Raw genomic sequence first — 16,909 nt, 5'->3', positions numbered from 1 at the left:
TCAAAGACACACCTCTAGGATGACCCCACATCCCTTAAAGTGCCTACCTGAAAAAAAACAAGGCTGCCAAAAGATTTACCATTTATTCTAGCCAACACCTGAAGATAGGGTCCTATCTCAGAGCCTCTGTGGAAGGCTAGGGGCCTAACTTCAATAAGTACCAGTTAGCAAACTAGGTCGGAGAAGGCAATGGCACCCCACTCCAGTACTCTTGCCTGGAAAATCCTATGGATGGAGGAGCCTGGTAGGCTGCAGTCCATGGGGTCGCTAAGAGTTGGACACGACACTGAGCAACTTCACTTTCACTTTTCACTTGCATGCATTGGAGAAGGAAATGGCAACCCACTCCAGTGTTCTTGCCTGGAGAATCCCAGGGACGGGGGAGCCTGGTGGGCTGCCATCTATGGGGTCGCACAGAGTTGGACACGACTGAAGTGACGTAGCAGCAGCAAACTAGGTGGGCTTCCCATGGATCAATCCTGTCTCCTGCTCTTGAGGCCCTGCTTGTGCTCGCCTGTTCCTGCATTCTGCCTCTGAAACACCCAGTGATGGCTGTACAAATCAAATCAGTCTGTTTTAGTCTGGACTCTCCACCATTGCAGTAGTTTATTAGTGATTAAAATCTGTCCTTACCACTTTGACTAGTATATCTGGCTTTGTTTATTTATTTATTTATTTATTTACCAAAGGCTGAAGTTTGGTGAGCAGTTTGTTGTGTTAAATCATACAGTTTCTTGGTTTACTAGTTCAGTTCAGTTGCTCAGTCATGTCCGACTCTTTGCGACCCCATGAATCACAGTACGCCAGGCCTCCCTGTCCATCACCAACTCCTGGAGTTCATCCAAACTCATGTCCATCGAGTCAGTGATGCCATCCAGCCATCTCATCCTCTGTCGTCCCCTTTTCCTCCTGCCCCCAATCCCTCCCAGCATCAGGGTCTTTTCCAATGAGTCAACTCTTCACATGAGGTGGCCAAAGTATTGGAGTTTCAGCTTCAGCATCAGTCCTTCCAATGAACACCCAAGACTGATCTCCTTTAGAATGGACTGGTTGGATCTCCTTGCAGTCCAAGGAACTCTCAAGAGTCTTCTCCAGCACCACGGTTCAAAAGCATCAATTCTTCAGGGCTCAGCTTTCTTCACAGTCCAACTCTCACATCCATACATGACACCACTGGAAAAACCATAGCCTTGACTAGACGGACCTTTATTGGCAAAGTAATGTCTCTTCTTTTCAATATGCTATCTAGGTTGGTCATAACTTTCCTTCCAAGGAGTAAGTGTCTTTTAATTTCATGGCAGAAAGTGAAGAGGAACTAAAAAGCCTCTTGATAAAAGTGAAAGAGGAGAGTGGAAAAAGTTGGCTTAAAGCTCAACATTCAGAAAACTAATATCATGGCATCTGGTCCCATCACTTCATGGGAAATAGATGGGGAAACAGTGGAAACAGTGTCAGACTTTATTTTTTGGGCTCCAAAATCACTGCAGATGGTGATCGCAGCCATGAAATTAAAAGAAGACACTTACTCCTTGGAAGGAAAGTTATGACCAACCTAGATAGCATATTCAAAAGCAGAGACATTACTTTGCCAACAAAGGTCCATCTAGTCAAGGCTATGGTTTTTCCAGTGGTCATGTATGGATGTGAGAGTTGGACTGTGAAGAATGCTGAGCCCTGAAGAATTGATGCTTTTGAACTGTGGTGTTGGAGAAGTCTTTGAGAGTCCCTTGGACTGCAAGGAGATCAGCCCTGGGATTTCTTTGGAAGGAATGATGCTAAAGCTGAAACTCTAGTACTTTGGCCACCTCATGCGAAGAGTTGACTCATTGGAAAATACTCTGATGCTGGGAGGGATTGGGGGCAGAAGGAGAAGGGGAAGACAGAGAATGAGATGGTTGGATTGCATCACTGACTCAATGGATATGAGTTTAAGTGAACTCCAGGAGTTGGTGATGGACAGGGAGGCCTGGAGTGCTGCAATTCATGGGGTCGCAAAGAGTCGGACACGACTGAGCAACTGAACTGAACTGAGCTGAGACAATAAGAGGAGGAAGAGTTCTTAAGGGAAGTCTGGTTGCTCAAAATCAACTAACAAAGCCTATTTGTAAAAATCAAGGGAACTGCTTAGACTCACACTATAGTTATTGGTTGATTTGAAATTAGAACTCAATTTCATTACTCCAAATTCAACATATTTTGTGCTACCGTGTATACTGCTAAAAAAAAAATACTTGCCATTTGAATATGAAATTCCAAGATTTATTTTCTGTTATAAAGCTGAAATGTAAATTAATTTGGCCACCCATAGTAGTTTCATCAATTACAAATGACTGAGTCATTCATGTGAATAGTAACTTGATTTTTTTTAGATGATAAATCTATATTTAAGAAAAAAGAAGGGCAAGAAGACAGGTGACAAACTTGAAACAGTCTTTTTTTGCTGGGATTAGTAAATTAAATTGGGGTAGTGGTCAGACAAGACTAGTGCTATAAAATAACAGCATTTTTCAGATTCTGTGCAGGAAAATAATAACATGCCATAGTCCCTGGTGGCTCAGTGGTAAATAATACATCTGCAATGCAGAAGACCTAGGTTCGATCCCTGGGTCAGGATGATGCCCTGGAGAAGGGAATGGCAACCCACTCCAGTACTCTTGCCTGGAGACTTCCATGGACAGAAGAGCCTGGTGGCCTACAGTCCATGGGGTCGCAAAGAGTTGGACATGACCTGAGTGACTAACACACAAATACACACACACAAACACACACACACTGTCCCAGCAAAGAAAGGATTCATTCCATTCAACCTACCTTTGCAAATCTTCTCATTAAGTGAGATAATGCTTCAGGATTGGGGCATTCCAGTTTCTTAATAATCTCAAAGCTCTGATTAAGCTGAGCAAAGACATCAACCACGGAGCAAGAGAAGAGCGCATGATCAGATGTCTGTTGGAACTGAGGAGAGAGAAGATGAAACCATTCCCGAAGCATATTAGATGGACTGTGGAAAGAATTTTCATTATTTCTCAAAACAACTCAATCTCCTATATCATGCGCCTTCATTTCCCAGTAAGAAAATGCTTGTTCATTTTAAAATCATTCATCTCCTTTTCTGAAAAGTGTAGTAAAACTAGTATCATGAGGCAGGTTACTATTAATTGAATTGGGGGAGTGGTTTTTTCAATTTCTTATTCCCCACAGGCATTAGGATGGTTTAGCAAGCTGATTGTGGCTTGAGACATTTGATTTACTCTAGAGGGATTGGGAGGGTATCTGTCCCTAATCTTGGAATCCTGGAAAGGTTCCAGAGCAATGGGGAAGCTTTGTATAAGCCTACTGAACTTGTAGATTCAGGCCAATTCAAGGAGTAAAGAATCTTGGAGCAAAAGGGTGATTGATTTTTTTTTTTTTTTTAAAGCAATTCCCTAGGTGTCTTATCAGACTTTAAAATTGTGTTCTAATTATATTTTGGTAATTAGAGGATTAAAAAAATGTTAATTAATAGCAATAAACCTAACAATTCCCATTAGCTTAAAGGTGAACAGTATGAATAAATCTCAATAATAAGCAATCTGAAAGTCATTTAAACTCACTCCATCTTTTTTGTCTCTTCCCAGGGCTCCATGTAGGAACTCCATTGACACGTCTTCATTTTCATCTAGCCACTGCATGACAAAAGGTTCAAACCACCTGAAAAAAATTAATCTTATGACATACTATAAAAGATGTCATTCACACATAATTAATAGTAAATGCAGTATTGCTCTTTTCTTATCTGAGAGTAATTCAGGACCCAAAACCTCTTTTCATTCTCTTTTTCTAGTTTTGCTACCTTGAAGACCTTTATCTTCACTTCTTAAATATATCCCCTTCTTGGAATTCCCTGGCTGTCCAGTGGTTAGGACTCTGAGCTACCACTGCAGGGGCCATGGGTTTGATCCCTGATTGGGGATCTAAGATCCTGCATGCTGTGCAGGGTGGCCAATATCTATCTATCTAACTTTCCCTTTTACCTTCAATCCCTTCCTTTCTCTTGACCCTTCTCATGCTGTTTCATGATTAGTTCCCAATTCCCAATCTATGATTCTCTTTACAGTTCAAAATCCTGTAAAACGTAGATCTTGTATGCTGTGTGCCCCATTGTATCATTCTCTTATTTCTCAGGGCTTTGCCATCTGGCTTTCATTTACCACAACTCCTCTCCTGTAACTGATCCTGCAGGCTCCCTTCAAATTTTAATGATCTGTAATTAACCTGCAGTTGGGCTTTGTGAATGGTCTAAGTTTCAAAGTTCTTTTTTCCATATGGATGTACAGTTGTCTAGCACCATTTATTTAGAAGGTCATCCTTACCCCCACTGCTGTGAGTTGGCATCTTTGATGCAAATCAATTAACAGCAATGAGTGGATTTGTCTTCAGACTACTTTATCTCATTCATCTGTTACACACAACACTATACAATTAATAACTAGCTTTTGAATATGTCTTGACAACTGATAGTGCAGTTCTCCAACATTTTTACTTCCTCTTCAAGGCTGCTGTGGCTAGTCTTGGCCCTTTGTATTTTTATGTACTACATTTTTTTGAACAAACTTGTCAATCTTCACAAAAAGAGTATAGTTGATTTACAATGTTGTATTAATTTCTACTGTACAGTAAAGTGATTCAGGTATATGCATACGTGTGTGTGTGTGTGTGTGTGTGTGTGTATGTGTGTGTTCAGTTGTGTCTGACTCTTTGCAACTCCATGGACTGTGGCCTGCCAGGCTCCTCTGTCCATGGAATTTTCCAGGCAAGAATACTGGAGTGGGTAGCCATTTCTTCCTCCAGGGGATCTTCCCAACCCAGGGAGTGAACCCATGTCTCTTGTGTCTTCTGCCCTGGCAGGTGGATTCTTTACCACTGCACTACCTGGGAAGTCCAATCTATCTATCTATATATAAAGTTGGTTATTCTTGATCTCTTGGGGAAGTTTTCAAAATTTTATCTATAAGTATGTTTGTATAGTTTGTTTAAATGGGGGGGGGTTATATTATTAGATTAAGAGAGTTTCCTTGATTTTTAATTAATGTTCTATATTATCTAATTATTGCTATAAGTTTAGTGTAATGATTGTAGGAATTTCTCCTTCATAATTTAAATATGGTGAATTGTGTTCATCACTTTTAAAATGTTTAATCTCATATCCCAGGAATAAATTCCCCTTTGTCATGTTTATATTAGCCTTTTTATATTGGCTAATATTTCATTTATTTTTTTTAACTGTGTTCAGAGAGAAATTGGCCTGTAATTATTCTTGTTTGCTGTGTTCTCAATGAGTTTTAGTAGTGAGGATATGGTGACCTTAAAAATGGTTTGAGAAGTATTCCTACCTTCTCTGGAACAGTTTGTGTTACATTGGTGATATTCTTTCTTAAACATTTGGAAGAATTCAGTTTGGAGCCATCTGGGCATGGAGTTTTAATTGTGACATGAGCTTTAATTAAAGATTCAAATTTTAAAATACTTACAGACCCATTCAGATTTTATATTTTTTGTTATGCTAGCTTGGTTTTAGTTTTAAAGGAATGTATACATTTTGCCTAACTTTTAAATGGCCTACCATAAATGCTCTCTTAATAATTTTTTATCTTTGTAGGATCTTTTGTGATATCTTTTCCTGATAATGGTAATTTGTAACATATTTTTTTTTTTTTTTTGCACTGCCCTTGCTAAGGTTTCTTGGATTTTTTTCATCTTCTCAAAAACACACTTGGCTTTTTAACTCCAGGTGGCACAGTGGTAAAGAATCTGCCTGCCAAAGCAGAAGACAGGAGAGATGCAGGTTTGATCCCTGGGTTAGGAAGATCCCTTGGAGTAAGAAATGGCAACCCACTCAAGTATTCTTGCCTGGAAAATTCAATGGACAGAGCAATCTGACAGGCTTCATTCAGTCCATGAGGCTGCAAAGAGTTGGACAGGACTGAGCACATAAATTTTTCTACTTTATTTTTATCCCAGGTCATGTTGATATTTTCTTTTTCTATTTTCTCTTGATTTTAAATATTTATTCTGATAACTTACATCACTGATTTTATAGTTTTTCCTTTCTTTGTATAGAATCAGAGCCATAAATTTTCTTCTATTTCCTGTTTTAGCTGTAATCCACAAGTTTTGACATGCTATATTTTATCATTAGTTAAAAATACTGTGTAATTTACACTGTGGTTTATTTTTTGACATATGAATGATCTAGAGTATCTGCTTAATTTCCTATCTGTGGTCCAAGAACATACAGTATATTTTCTAAGCTTTTAAAATTCATTATATTTGCTTTTGGGTCTAGCAGATAGTCTGTTTTGGTAAGTGCACCATGTGTATCTGTTAAAAATGTGTATTTTCTCACTGCTGGTTAATTATAAATTAGAGATAGGTATTCTGTGTGCATGTGTGTGTGTAAATAATATCTATGAAAATTTGTGGACACTCTGGGTGAGTAGATAGAGATGTATCTGGGTAGATAAATGTCTCTGTTTTATTCATGCTTTTGAAATGTCTTTATTAGTGACACTTTGTCTGATTCTTCAGTTTCTGAAAGAATTGTAATCTCCAAATAGGATTGTAGATATTATTTTTCATTTTATTTCTGACAATTTTTGCTTTATATATTTTGCTGACATGTCATTTAATACATACAAATTGAGAAATGATATATCTTTTTAAACTTTATTTTTGAAAAATTTTCATTGAAGTACAGTTGATTTACAATGTTGTGTTAGTTCTTGGTGTACAAGAAAGTGGGTTAGTTGTATATATTACATTATATATTCTTTTTGATATTCTTTTCCACTTGGGTTTGTATGGGGTACTGAATATAGTCCCTGTGCTAAACAGTAGGGCCTTGTTTATCTATTTTATATATAGTAGTTTGTATCTGTTAATCCCCAGTCTCCTAATTTATCCTAGCCCACGTTACCCCTTTGGGAACCATAAGATTGCTTTCTGTGTCTATGAGTGAGTATTTGTTTTGTAAATCAGTTCATTTGTATCATATTTTTTATTTCATAAATGTGATATCATATGGTATTTTTCTCTGACTGACTTAGTATGATAACCTCTAGATCCATTCATGTTGCTGCAAATGGCAATATTCCATTCTTTTTATGGATAAGTAATATTCCACTGTATATTTGATCCACATTTTCTTTATCCACTCATCTGTCAATGGATATTTAGGTTGCTTCCATGACTTGCCTATTGTAAATATTGTTGCTATGAATTTGAGGGTGCATGTATCTTTTCAAGTTAGTTTTTTCCCAGATATATGCCTAGGAGTGAGATTGCTGAATCATAGGGCAACTCTATTTTTAGCTTTTTATGGAACCCCCATACTGTTTTCCATAGTGGCTGAGCCAACGTACATTCCCACCAACAGTGTAAGAGGGATCCCTTTTCTCAACAACTTCTCAGCATTTGTTATTCGTATACTTTTTGATGTTGGCCATTCTGACCTGTGTGAGGTGATATCTCAGTAGTTTTGATTTGCATTTTTCTAATTAGTTTTGTTGAGCATCTTTCCATGTGCCTATTGACCATTTGTATGTCTTCTTTGGGGAACTATCTTGGTTTTCTGCCCAATTTTTTTAAGCTTGAACACATGGAAAAATGATATTTACTTATTTGTTCTGCCCATTTTTTGATTGGGTTGCTTTTGTTGTTGTTGAGTCATGTGAACTGTTTTTGTATTTTGAAATTTAATCCCTTGTTGGTCATGCTGTTTGCAAATATTCTCTCCCATTCCATAGGTTGTTTTTTCATTTTGTTTGTGGCTTCTTTTGCTGTGCAGAAGCTTGTTTAATTTGGTACCATTTGTTTATTTCTGTTTTCAATTCTATTGCCTTAGGAGACTGACCTAATAAAAAACACTGCTAGGATTTATGTCAGAGAATGTTTGCCTGTCTTCTCTTATAGGAGTTTTATGGTGTCATATTTGAGCATGGTGTGAGGGTATGTTCTAACTTCATTGATATACATGTAGCTGTCCAGCTTTCTCGACATCACTTGCTAAAGAGACTGTCTTTATATTTTGTATATTTTTGCCACCTTTGTTGAAGATTAATTGATTGTAGGTTGTGTGGGTTTATTTCTGGGCTCTCTACTCTGTTCCATTGATCCGCATATTTGTTTTTGTGCCAGTAACATGCTGTTTTGATTGCTGTAAATTTGTAGTATTGTCTATAGTCTGGGAGGGTTATACCTCCAGTTTTGTTCTTTTTCCTCAGAATTGTTTTGGCAATTTGGGGTCTTTCATGGTGCAATATAAATTTTAGGATTATTTGTTCTAGTTCTGTGAAAAATGTCACGGATAATTTGATGGAGATCACATTAAATCTGTAGATTGCTTTGGATAGTATGGCCATTTAACAGTATTAATTCTTCCAATCCAAGAACATGTGATATCGTTCCACTAGAAATGAAACATCTTTTTGTTGAATTGTTCCCTTAATTATCATGAAAAATTTCTCTCAAAGTGTTTATCTTAAAATCTACTTTTTTAATATTAATATAGCTGCATAATTTTCCTTTCAATTATTTTTTTCATCTTTTAACATTTCTAGACTCTCATGTTTTAGATGAATAAATTATAAGAAATATACTTTGGGTTTTACTATTTTATCTAACAGAACAATACTTGTTGGCTAGAATATCAATCTTCTTGCACTTAAGGTTTACACTTAATTTTCTGATACATTAAATTTTAAATCTATCATATTTCATTCCCACCCCCAGTTTCCTACTTGCCCTTCATTCCTTTCTTTCTCATTTTTTGCCTTTTAAGTAGTTTTATTTTACTCGCTCCTCCTTCCCCATAATCTTATTTGATGCTTAGTATTATATTATACATTAAGAGCTTGCATTATAAATTATAACACAAACACCCAGACATAGTAAAAGCTTTTTAAAATGAGTATTTACACCTTCCAAATAATTTGAGGACCTTATATTAACTCAGTCTATCATTCTCCTACATTTTCAGGCTATTTTTGTCCTCTATTTTAATTCTATGCAGATTTTATTCTACAGATTTTAAAACTTTTATATTGCTCAGTTCAGTTCAGTTCAGTTGCTCAGTCCAATTCTTTGTGACCCCATGAATCGCAGCACGCCAGGCCTCCCTGTCTATCACCAACTCCTGGAGTTCACTCAGACTCACGTCCATCGAGTCCGTGATGCCATCCAGACATCTCATCCTCTGTCTTCCCCTTCTCTTCCTGCCCCCAATCCCTCCCAGCATCAGAGTCTTTTCCAATGAGTCAACTCTTCGCATGAGGTGGCCAAAGTACTGGAGTTTCAGCTTTAGCATCATTCCTTCCAAAGAAATCCCAGGGCTGATCTCCTTCAGAATGGACTGGTTGGATCTCCTTGCAGTCCAAGGGACTCTCAAGAGTCTTCTCCAACACCACAGTTCAAAAGCATCAATGCTTCGGCACTCAGCCTTCTTCACAGTCCAACTCTCACATCCATTCATGACCACAGGAAAAACCATAGCCTTGACTAGATGGACCTTTGTTGGCAAAGTAATGTCTCTGCTTTTGAATATGCTATCTAGGTTGGACATAACTTTCCTTCCAAGGAGTAAGCGTCTTTTAATTTCGTGGCTGCAGTCACCATCTGCAGTGATTTTGGAGCCCCAAAAAATAAAGTCTGACACTGTTTCCACTGTTTTCTCCATCTATTTCCCATGAAGTGATGGGACCGGATGCCATGATCTTCGTTTTCTGAATGTTGAGCTTTAAGCCAACTTTTTCACTCTCCTCTTTCACTTTCATCAAGAGGCTTTTTAGTTCCTCTTCACTTTCTGCCATAAGGGTGGTGTCATCTGCATATCTGAGGTTATTGATATTTCTCCCAGCAATCTTGCTAATGTGCTTTAAATGTACTAATTTGTTCATCTTCTCTAATACTTTTAATTCTTTATTACTGTATTCTTATCTTAAGTCATTTTCCTCTGTCTGAAGGCTTAGAGTATATTTTTGATGAGAGTCTCCTGGAAATGAGTTCTCTTAGGTTTTCATCTGGGCCTCCCTTGCAGCTCAGTTGGCAAAGAATCTGGCTACAGTACAGAAGACCTGGGTTCTATTCCAGGGTTGGGAAGATCCCCAGTTATACTGTATAAATGTTTTTATTTTCCTTTATTTTTGAAGGATATATTTGACGCAGAATTCTAATTGCTCTCTTTCAGCAATTGAAAGATATCATTGCATCGTATTCAGGTTTCAGTCACTTCTGTTGAATAATCAGTCAATTGTATTACTGCAGCTCTTTTGAAGGTAGTGTCTTCCCTTCCTCGATCCCAGTACACTTAAGTTTTACTTCTTTTTGATTTTAAGCAGTTTTCTATGATGTGCCTGCAGGTGGTTTTCCTTGCATTTATCCTTCTTAGGATTTATAGAAATTCTTGAACTTTAGTTTCAAACTTTTCATCAGTTTTGCAAAATCCACATCTGGTATCTTTTTACACACTGCTCAAATACTATTTATTCTTTCTCTCTTCTCTCTTTTTGGGACCCAATTCATTGTACACCAGACCTTTTTATAATTTGCCCCATATATCCCTGTTTTGTTTTTTTCTATATTTGTATTTTTTGTTTCTACGGCTCAGTTATTTTAGGCCCTCTGCTATGTATATTCTGCCATTAGGTCCATCTATTACATTCCTAACTTTTCCTTTTTCAGTTCTGTGATGTCCAATTTATTCTTCTTATAGGTTCCTTTTTACTGTTGAAGTCCTCCCACAATTTGAAGGACATATCAAACTATGTCTGATAAGGCTAATATCTCTTTTTCTCTTGGATTCTAGTCATTTGGTCCCATTGTCTGGCAATCTTTAACCTTTTAAATATTGTGCATTGTCTATGAAAAATTGTGGAACCTTTGATTTATCATTTCCTTCAGACTGGATCTAAGTTTCTGCTTGTAGATAGAATGTAGGAAGATCACCAAGATCCAGGAAAGGCTAGATTTTAGGCTGGTCTCAGTTTGCCCTTATTTTTAGAACAGACTCCTTCAGGGATCTCACCTGAAAAACTGGGATGTTTATAGTGCTTCTTCTTTCTTAGAAAGCCTTACCTTCTAATTTTTGTCTCCCCAACATTGTGAGAATGTTAAAGTCTCCACATAGCTTTGTAATCTCTTAGTGCTTGCATTCTACTCAATTTCTGCCTCACTTTCCACACAAGGGCAGATTAGGAATCAGAGAACACCTCAAAAAGAAACTGCATACAACATGTTGTACTTCTCTGTAGTCCCCTTTATTCCAAGATCTTGGTCCCACAAGACCAAGCAGGCTTTATAGCCCTGAACACCGATGTTTGTTTCTCTAGCCAGTGGAGATCACTATAAACTCTGGGTTACTGTTCTCTGTTTGACCACCATGACTGGTATGGCAAATTGGTAAATGCACGTAGCTGGAGGGGACTGGGGAGAAACTGCAACAGACACAGGGTTCATCTCAATGCATTTCTTTTCTCAGGGACCTTAGTGACTCACTCCCTGGTGACTTGCCTTGATTGCTCTCTGATGCTGTTTAATTTATTCAGCTTTTATAGTTGGTCTTCAGTGAGCATGGTAGTCTGATTATAGTTAGTTCAGACAGAGCCAGAAGCAGAAGTCTCTGGCAAACAGCTCCCCTTTTTATTTCCCTATTCCCAGCCAACGATGTCACCAACACTTAGACACTTGTACTGCATGTTTAAGTCTTCAATCCTCAAGTGTATTTCGCTGACAAAGTCTGTAAATTCTATCTTTGAAACTTATCTCCCACACATCTTCATCCTTTACACTTTTACTACAGTCACACTATTATGTGTAAACTTTTTACTTCTCCTGGTATCTCATTCTAGCTTATAAACTTCTATGAGAAAAGTTATATAAATGGGTGTTCTAATCTTATCATTACATTACTCACTACCTTCTAAATCTCTTCTCTACCCCTTCCAATCTTTGCCTCTTCCAACCTCCACAATGCCTAATGAAAGTAGCAAAAGCTTCACTGTATTTATATAATCTAGTCAAAAGCACTTTTCCTACATTACTTTCTACTAATTTTGTAAAAATATTGTGTTCTTCACTGAAATTAAACTATTTCCCATGGGCCAAAGCCCATGTGTTCCTTCTTCCATAATTACCCTCAGAACTTTTCTTTCCTTTTCTTGTTATAACCTGACCAACCTTTCAAAGTCTATATTAAATGTTACCTTATTCATAAATACTGTGTAGAGTCACTGAAATAGGGGTAATATATCTCTTTTGTGAGACTGCACTGCATTTTGCTTATACTACTTGAATTAGTACTTATTTCAATTTGCCTTGTTTTATCATGATTTGTATTCTTGTCCATGTCTCCTTGAGTATAAGCTCCTTTCAAGGTGAGGTCTTTATTTTTTTCTCCCTTTCCTACAATACTTGGCATAGTGCTTAGAATATGGCAGACCCCTCTCAACAGAATAAAATGGAATTCTGACAAATATCAAATGCACAGTATTATAAATCTGACTGTGTGATTACAATTGTATTTGATAGAAACATGCTTATGACAATGTTACCTGTTTAACAGTGACTTCTATTTTAGAAATATAAATTTTTAAGACATGTTTAGGTTTGAAATAAAGAGAAATCTGGATTATATAGATCAATATACAAGCCCCCTTCATTTTCCTAACAAAATCCGAGTTCAAGCACTTTTACAAGAAATCATTTCATCGTGTGAGCTGTTATTCATTATGTATTTCTTTCTCTTTGACTTGAATATCCAAGTAAGACATATTTACAATTCAATTAAATATGCTTCCTAAATATATGCAAATCATTTAACACTAATTTCAAAACAGAAATGTCTGCATTCAAATGAAGATTATGAGAAGAGATTTTAGGGCTGCATAATTCAGGTGTAATTTTACAGGACTATGAATTGAGAATAAACTTGGGGGTGAAAAAATCACTACTTACAAGGAGTATTCAGGAACGGCATCCTTGAAGGCAGGAAGTTCCCGCACATATTCATTATAAAACCATTTCACTTTGAAATGCAAATTCATATAATCAGTGCTCTTGCATAACCTCTGCTTTTCATGTTCTGTAATAGATAAAATCAAACATTTAATAACGTGTGGTTTGCCAACAATGCTGTGTTCCAGTCTACTTTTATTATTCCTATTTCAGAAAGGAAGAAAATATTATATCTGAGGTTAAGGCAAAGTGAATTGCTAAAGACAGACCTGAAATTTTACAAAATGCAAAAATCATCTGTTTGGTCCTGTGTAGAAATGTGAATGCTCTAATGTGCTTTCCTGGAAAAGGTGAGCATTGTGCTGAGTTAAAGAGTGATAACATACCAACATTTTTCTATTTATCTCCAAGCTTTCATATTTTGACTACTTTTAGCCTGATACTAAAGTGCCAGAAAGAATTAAAACTTGTAAGTATGAATAAAACATGAACCAAAGTAGGAGACATAATTCCTAATTAATACTGGAGATGTGAATGAGTAGATCACATTTCTGGCCTGGATATTTAATACTTAAAAAATTAAGGAGAAGAAATATATCTAACTTCTAAGATAGCTGATTTTTTATTCACCTTTTAAGTTCAGCTAAAATTATTTTGTACTCTGTGACTCTTCTGACATTTCTTGAAGCAGGATTTTCTTTTCTTTTTAGAATTCTTATTGGAGTATAGTTGGTTTACAATGTTGTGTCGGTTTCAGGTATACAGCAAAGTGCATCAATTATTCATATACATATATCAACACTTTTAAAAGATTATTTTCCCATATAGCAATAATTTCTAAATGTAACTTTTAAAAATCTCTTGCTCAAAACTGTAGCTTAAAACCGTACTTCAATCTGGACATACAGTACTGGGAAGTAGAGACAAAAGTAGTGTTACTGGACCCATTTATCTTTATTCAATATGAATTTTGGCCAATTCTGTCTTTAAGTATAGGCACTGCTGCTGCTGCTACGTCACTTCAGTCGTGTCCGACTCTGTGTGACCCCATAGACGGCAGCCCACCAGGCTCCCCCGTCCCTGGGATTCTCCAGGCAAGAACACTGGAGTGGGTTGCCATTTCCTTCTCCAATGTATGAAAGTGAAAAGTGAAAGTGAAGTCGCTCAGTCGTGTCCGACCATTAGCATAGACTGCAGCCTACCAGGCTCCTCTGTCCATGGGATTTTCCAGGCAAGAGTACTCGTGTGGGGTGCCATTGCCTTCTCTGAAGTATAGACACAACCAAACCCAAAATATCCCTAACTATATGCAGGTTGAAAGTGTCCTCTGAGAATTTCTAATTGAGGTTCTGTGAATCTCCTTCAAGCTAAGGGCTTTGATTTATAATAGGAACATGCTTTAATTAATATTTCAGGCTAAAAGCACTTATGGAAGAAAATAGATTGTTATAAAGTAACTGAGGGCATCCCTGCTTTTCAAAACCTGACTCTAGAGGGACTTAAATCCCAATAATAAATGCAAGAGGTAACACCACCCCAAACTTAAACATTCTCAAATTATTTAAACAATAATTCAAGACAATTTCCAAAACCAAGAAAAATGCAGAGAGGGAGAACACATACAGTTATACACAGAAATAAGAGTAATATATTAGTACCTATAGACCAAACTCCTAGGCAAAATTATGAATTAGGTGATGTTTTGCTGTTTCCTCCAAATTTATTCCACCCTTTCCCCCTTCACTGCTGGTTCTCTCTCTATCCCTCTCCCTTTGGACATCTAGTATCCCTCCATACCATAAGAGGAAACATGTATTTGATAAATTTATAGGTCGGAATTTAATGCACTACTACCCTGAAGCCCAGATAAGGGAAGACTCTTGCCCTAACAGCCTACACATAAAGCAGATTCTACTTATCCCAAATGCAAACTCAAAAATTAAATAGCTTGTAGCCTCCTCTATCACTGGGGATCCCACACTTGGCACTAGCACAGAACAAGCCATAACTCTAAACATCTGTCTTTGTGACTAACACCACTTGCTCTTATGATTAATACTCTCTAAAGCCCGTAGGAACACTGGAATATCTTTTGTTCTCTAGTCTAGAAACCGTAGGTGATGGTGTCCAAATGCTACCAAGGTTTGCCGATTGCCATTGTTGACAACAGAAATAGTTACAGATTTGGAATATGGGAAGGAATTTAAGCTATGGAAGCATCTGTGTAAGAGAAAGGATAAACTAATCAACCCACCATGTTCTTTCTCTGGATGGCATATATGCAGTAGATTAGGGCATATGAAAGTATCATTAAGCACCCATTTTCTTTGGGTCCAATTCATGCATTTGAAGGTGCTCATGAATCAACGCAGTATGCAAAGCAAATCTACTACTAGCTAGGGGATATTTTGAATAATCAATGATTCATATTACTTGCAAAGTTTGTATATATGTAGTTTTCCATATACATATAGGAAGCCTGATATTGGTTTTCTGCCAACGAGATGGTTTTTGAATTCTAGAATTGTCAATATTTTTATGTCTGAAATTTAGATTTATGAGATTTAACTCATTAAATTTTAGCTTTATTCAAGTGATTTATGTAAAAATTTATATGAACTAATAACTTGCATTTGACCTCATTTTAATACATATGTTTGTATATTTTAGAAGGAAATACTTTTCTGAGAACTATATTTGAATTACATCCCCCAAAACAGAAAAACAATTTAAATTTTTAATTTTTATAGAGTTTATTTTAAATTACATTTTTAATAAAATACATATTCAAATTATGTTCATTTTGAATATATATTCAAAAAAGTTCATATATAACTTTATTGTTTAATGCTTTAAATATTAAGAACATATGTAGATGAGAGAGTTCCCAATATGACAAAGGAGGAATACCCTGAGCTGAACTCTCACCAGCACAACAAAATCACAACTACTTACAGAATAATTATTTATGAAAAACACCCAAATCTATCATAAGTGACCTTTTACAACTGAAGATAAAAAGAAGGAACACAAGCAGGAGGTAGGAGGGCAGAATCAAGGTCCAGTCGAGCCTCATGCCCCTGGGTGGACCATGCACAAACAATAATTACAATTGCAGAGGTTCTCTCCAAGGAATGAGGGGTCTGAGCCCCACATCAGGCTCCCAGCCCAGAGATCCTGTGCCAGGATGAGCCCCTGAACATTTGGCTTTGAAGACCAGTGGGCTAACTTTCGGAAGACCCAGAGGTTCATGAGAAATAGACTCCACTCGTAAAGGGCACACACAAAATTTTACACACTTACAGACTCAGGAAAGAAATTGAGATTTGAAAGGAGCCTGGGTAAGACCTGCCAGCTGATCTTAGAGGGTCTCCTGTAGAAGCTGGGGGGCAACTGGAGCTCACTCTGGGGACAGAGACACTGGCTAAAGTCACTTTGGGGACCTCCTTGTACCATGTGGACGTTAGTGCTAGCAACCAATATTGTTGAATCCTCCCTTTAGCTTGCTAGCCTGGGGAACCCAGCCCCACCCCACCCACTAGCCTAAGGGCACCAATGCTGGGATGTCTCCTGGCACTCACCAGTGCCAACTACAGCCCCACCCATCATCAGACAGGCTTCCTTAAGAGTCCCTGAGCCTAGAGTCACCCCTGAACATTGATCTGCCCACCAAAGGGCCGAGGACCTGGCCCCACACACCAGCATGCTGGGGCCTCCAGGGCCCTGCAGCTAGAGACACTGAGATACAGCTTCACATACCAATGCGCAGGCACCAGCCCCAGAATCCTGGGTGCCCTGCCTCCCCCCACCCCCTATCAGCAAGCCTGCTCTAACCTTAGAATCAGAGCCTCACCCCACCCACCAGTGAGCAGACACCAGCCCAAGGTCAACTTGAGTCCTGCAGCCCATCATGGCAGGGTCA

General features: G+C 37.7%; 1 protein-coding gene across 3 annotated transcripts in view; it reads right to left on the bottom strand.

Annotated features, from left to right (window-relative positions):
- Positions 1–16,909, bottom strand: part of UNC13C (unc-13 homolog C) — an 855,380-nt gene that overhangs the window by 122,894 nt on the left and 715,577 nt on the right. For all 3 annotated transcript variants that reach the window (XM_044925029.2, XM_044925027.2, XM_044925028.2), the window contains 3 exons: positions 12,988–13,114; positions 3,594–3,690; positions 2,812–2,955 (listed from right to left, as the gene is read on the bottom strand). In XM_044925029.2, coding sequence (XP_044780964.2) covers positions 2,812–2,955; positions 3,594–3,690; positions 12,988–13,114 — 368 coding nt within the window. The remainder of the gene's footprint in view (positions 1–2,811; positions 2,956–3,593; positions 3,691–12,987; positions 13,115–16,909) is intronic.

Source organism: Bubalus bubalis, chromosome 11, assembly GCF_019923935.1.
Source record: "Bubalus bubalis isolate 160015118507 breed Murrah chromosome 11, NDDB_SH_1, whole genome shotgun sequence".
NCBI lineage: Eukaryota > Metazoa > Chordata > Mammalia > Artiodactyla > Bovidae > Bubalus > Bubalus bubalis.
Note: the sequence above shows the minus strand (reverse complement) of the source record. Positions and strands in the feature narration are given on the sequence as shown.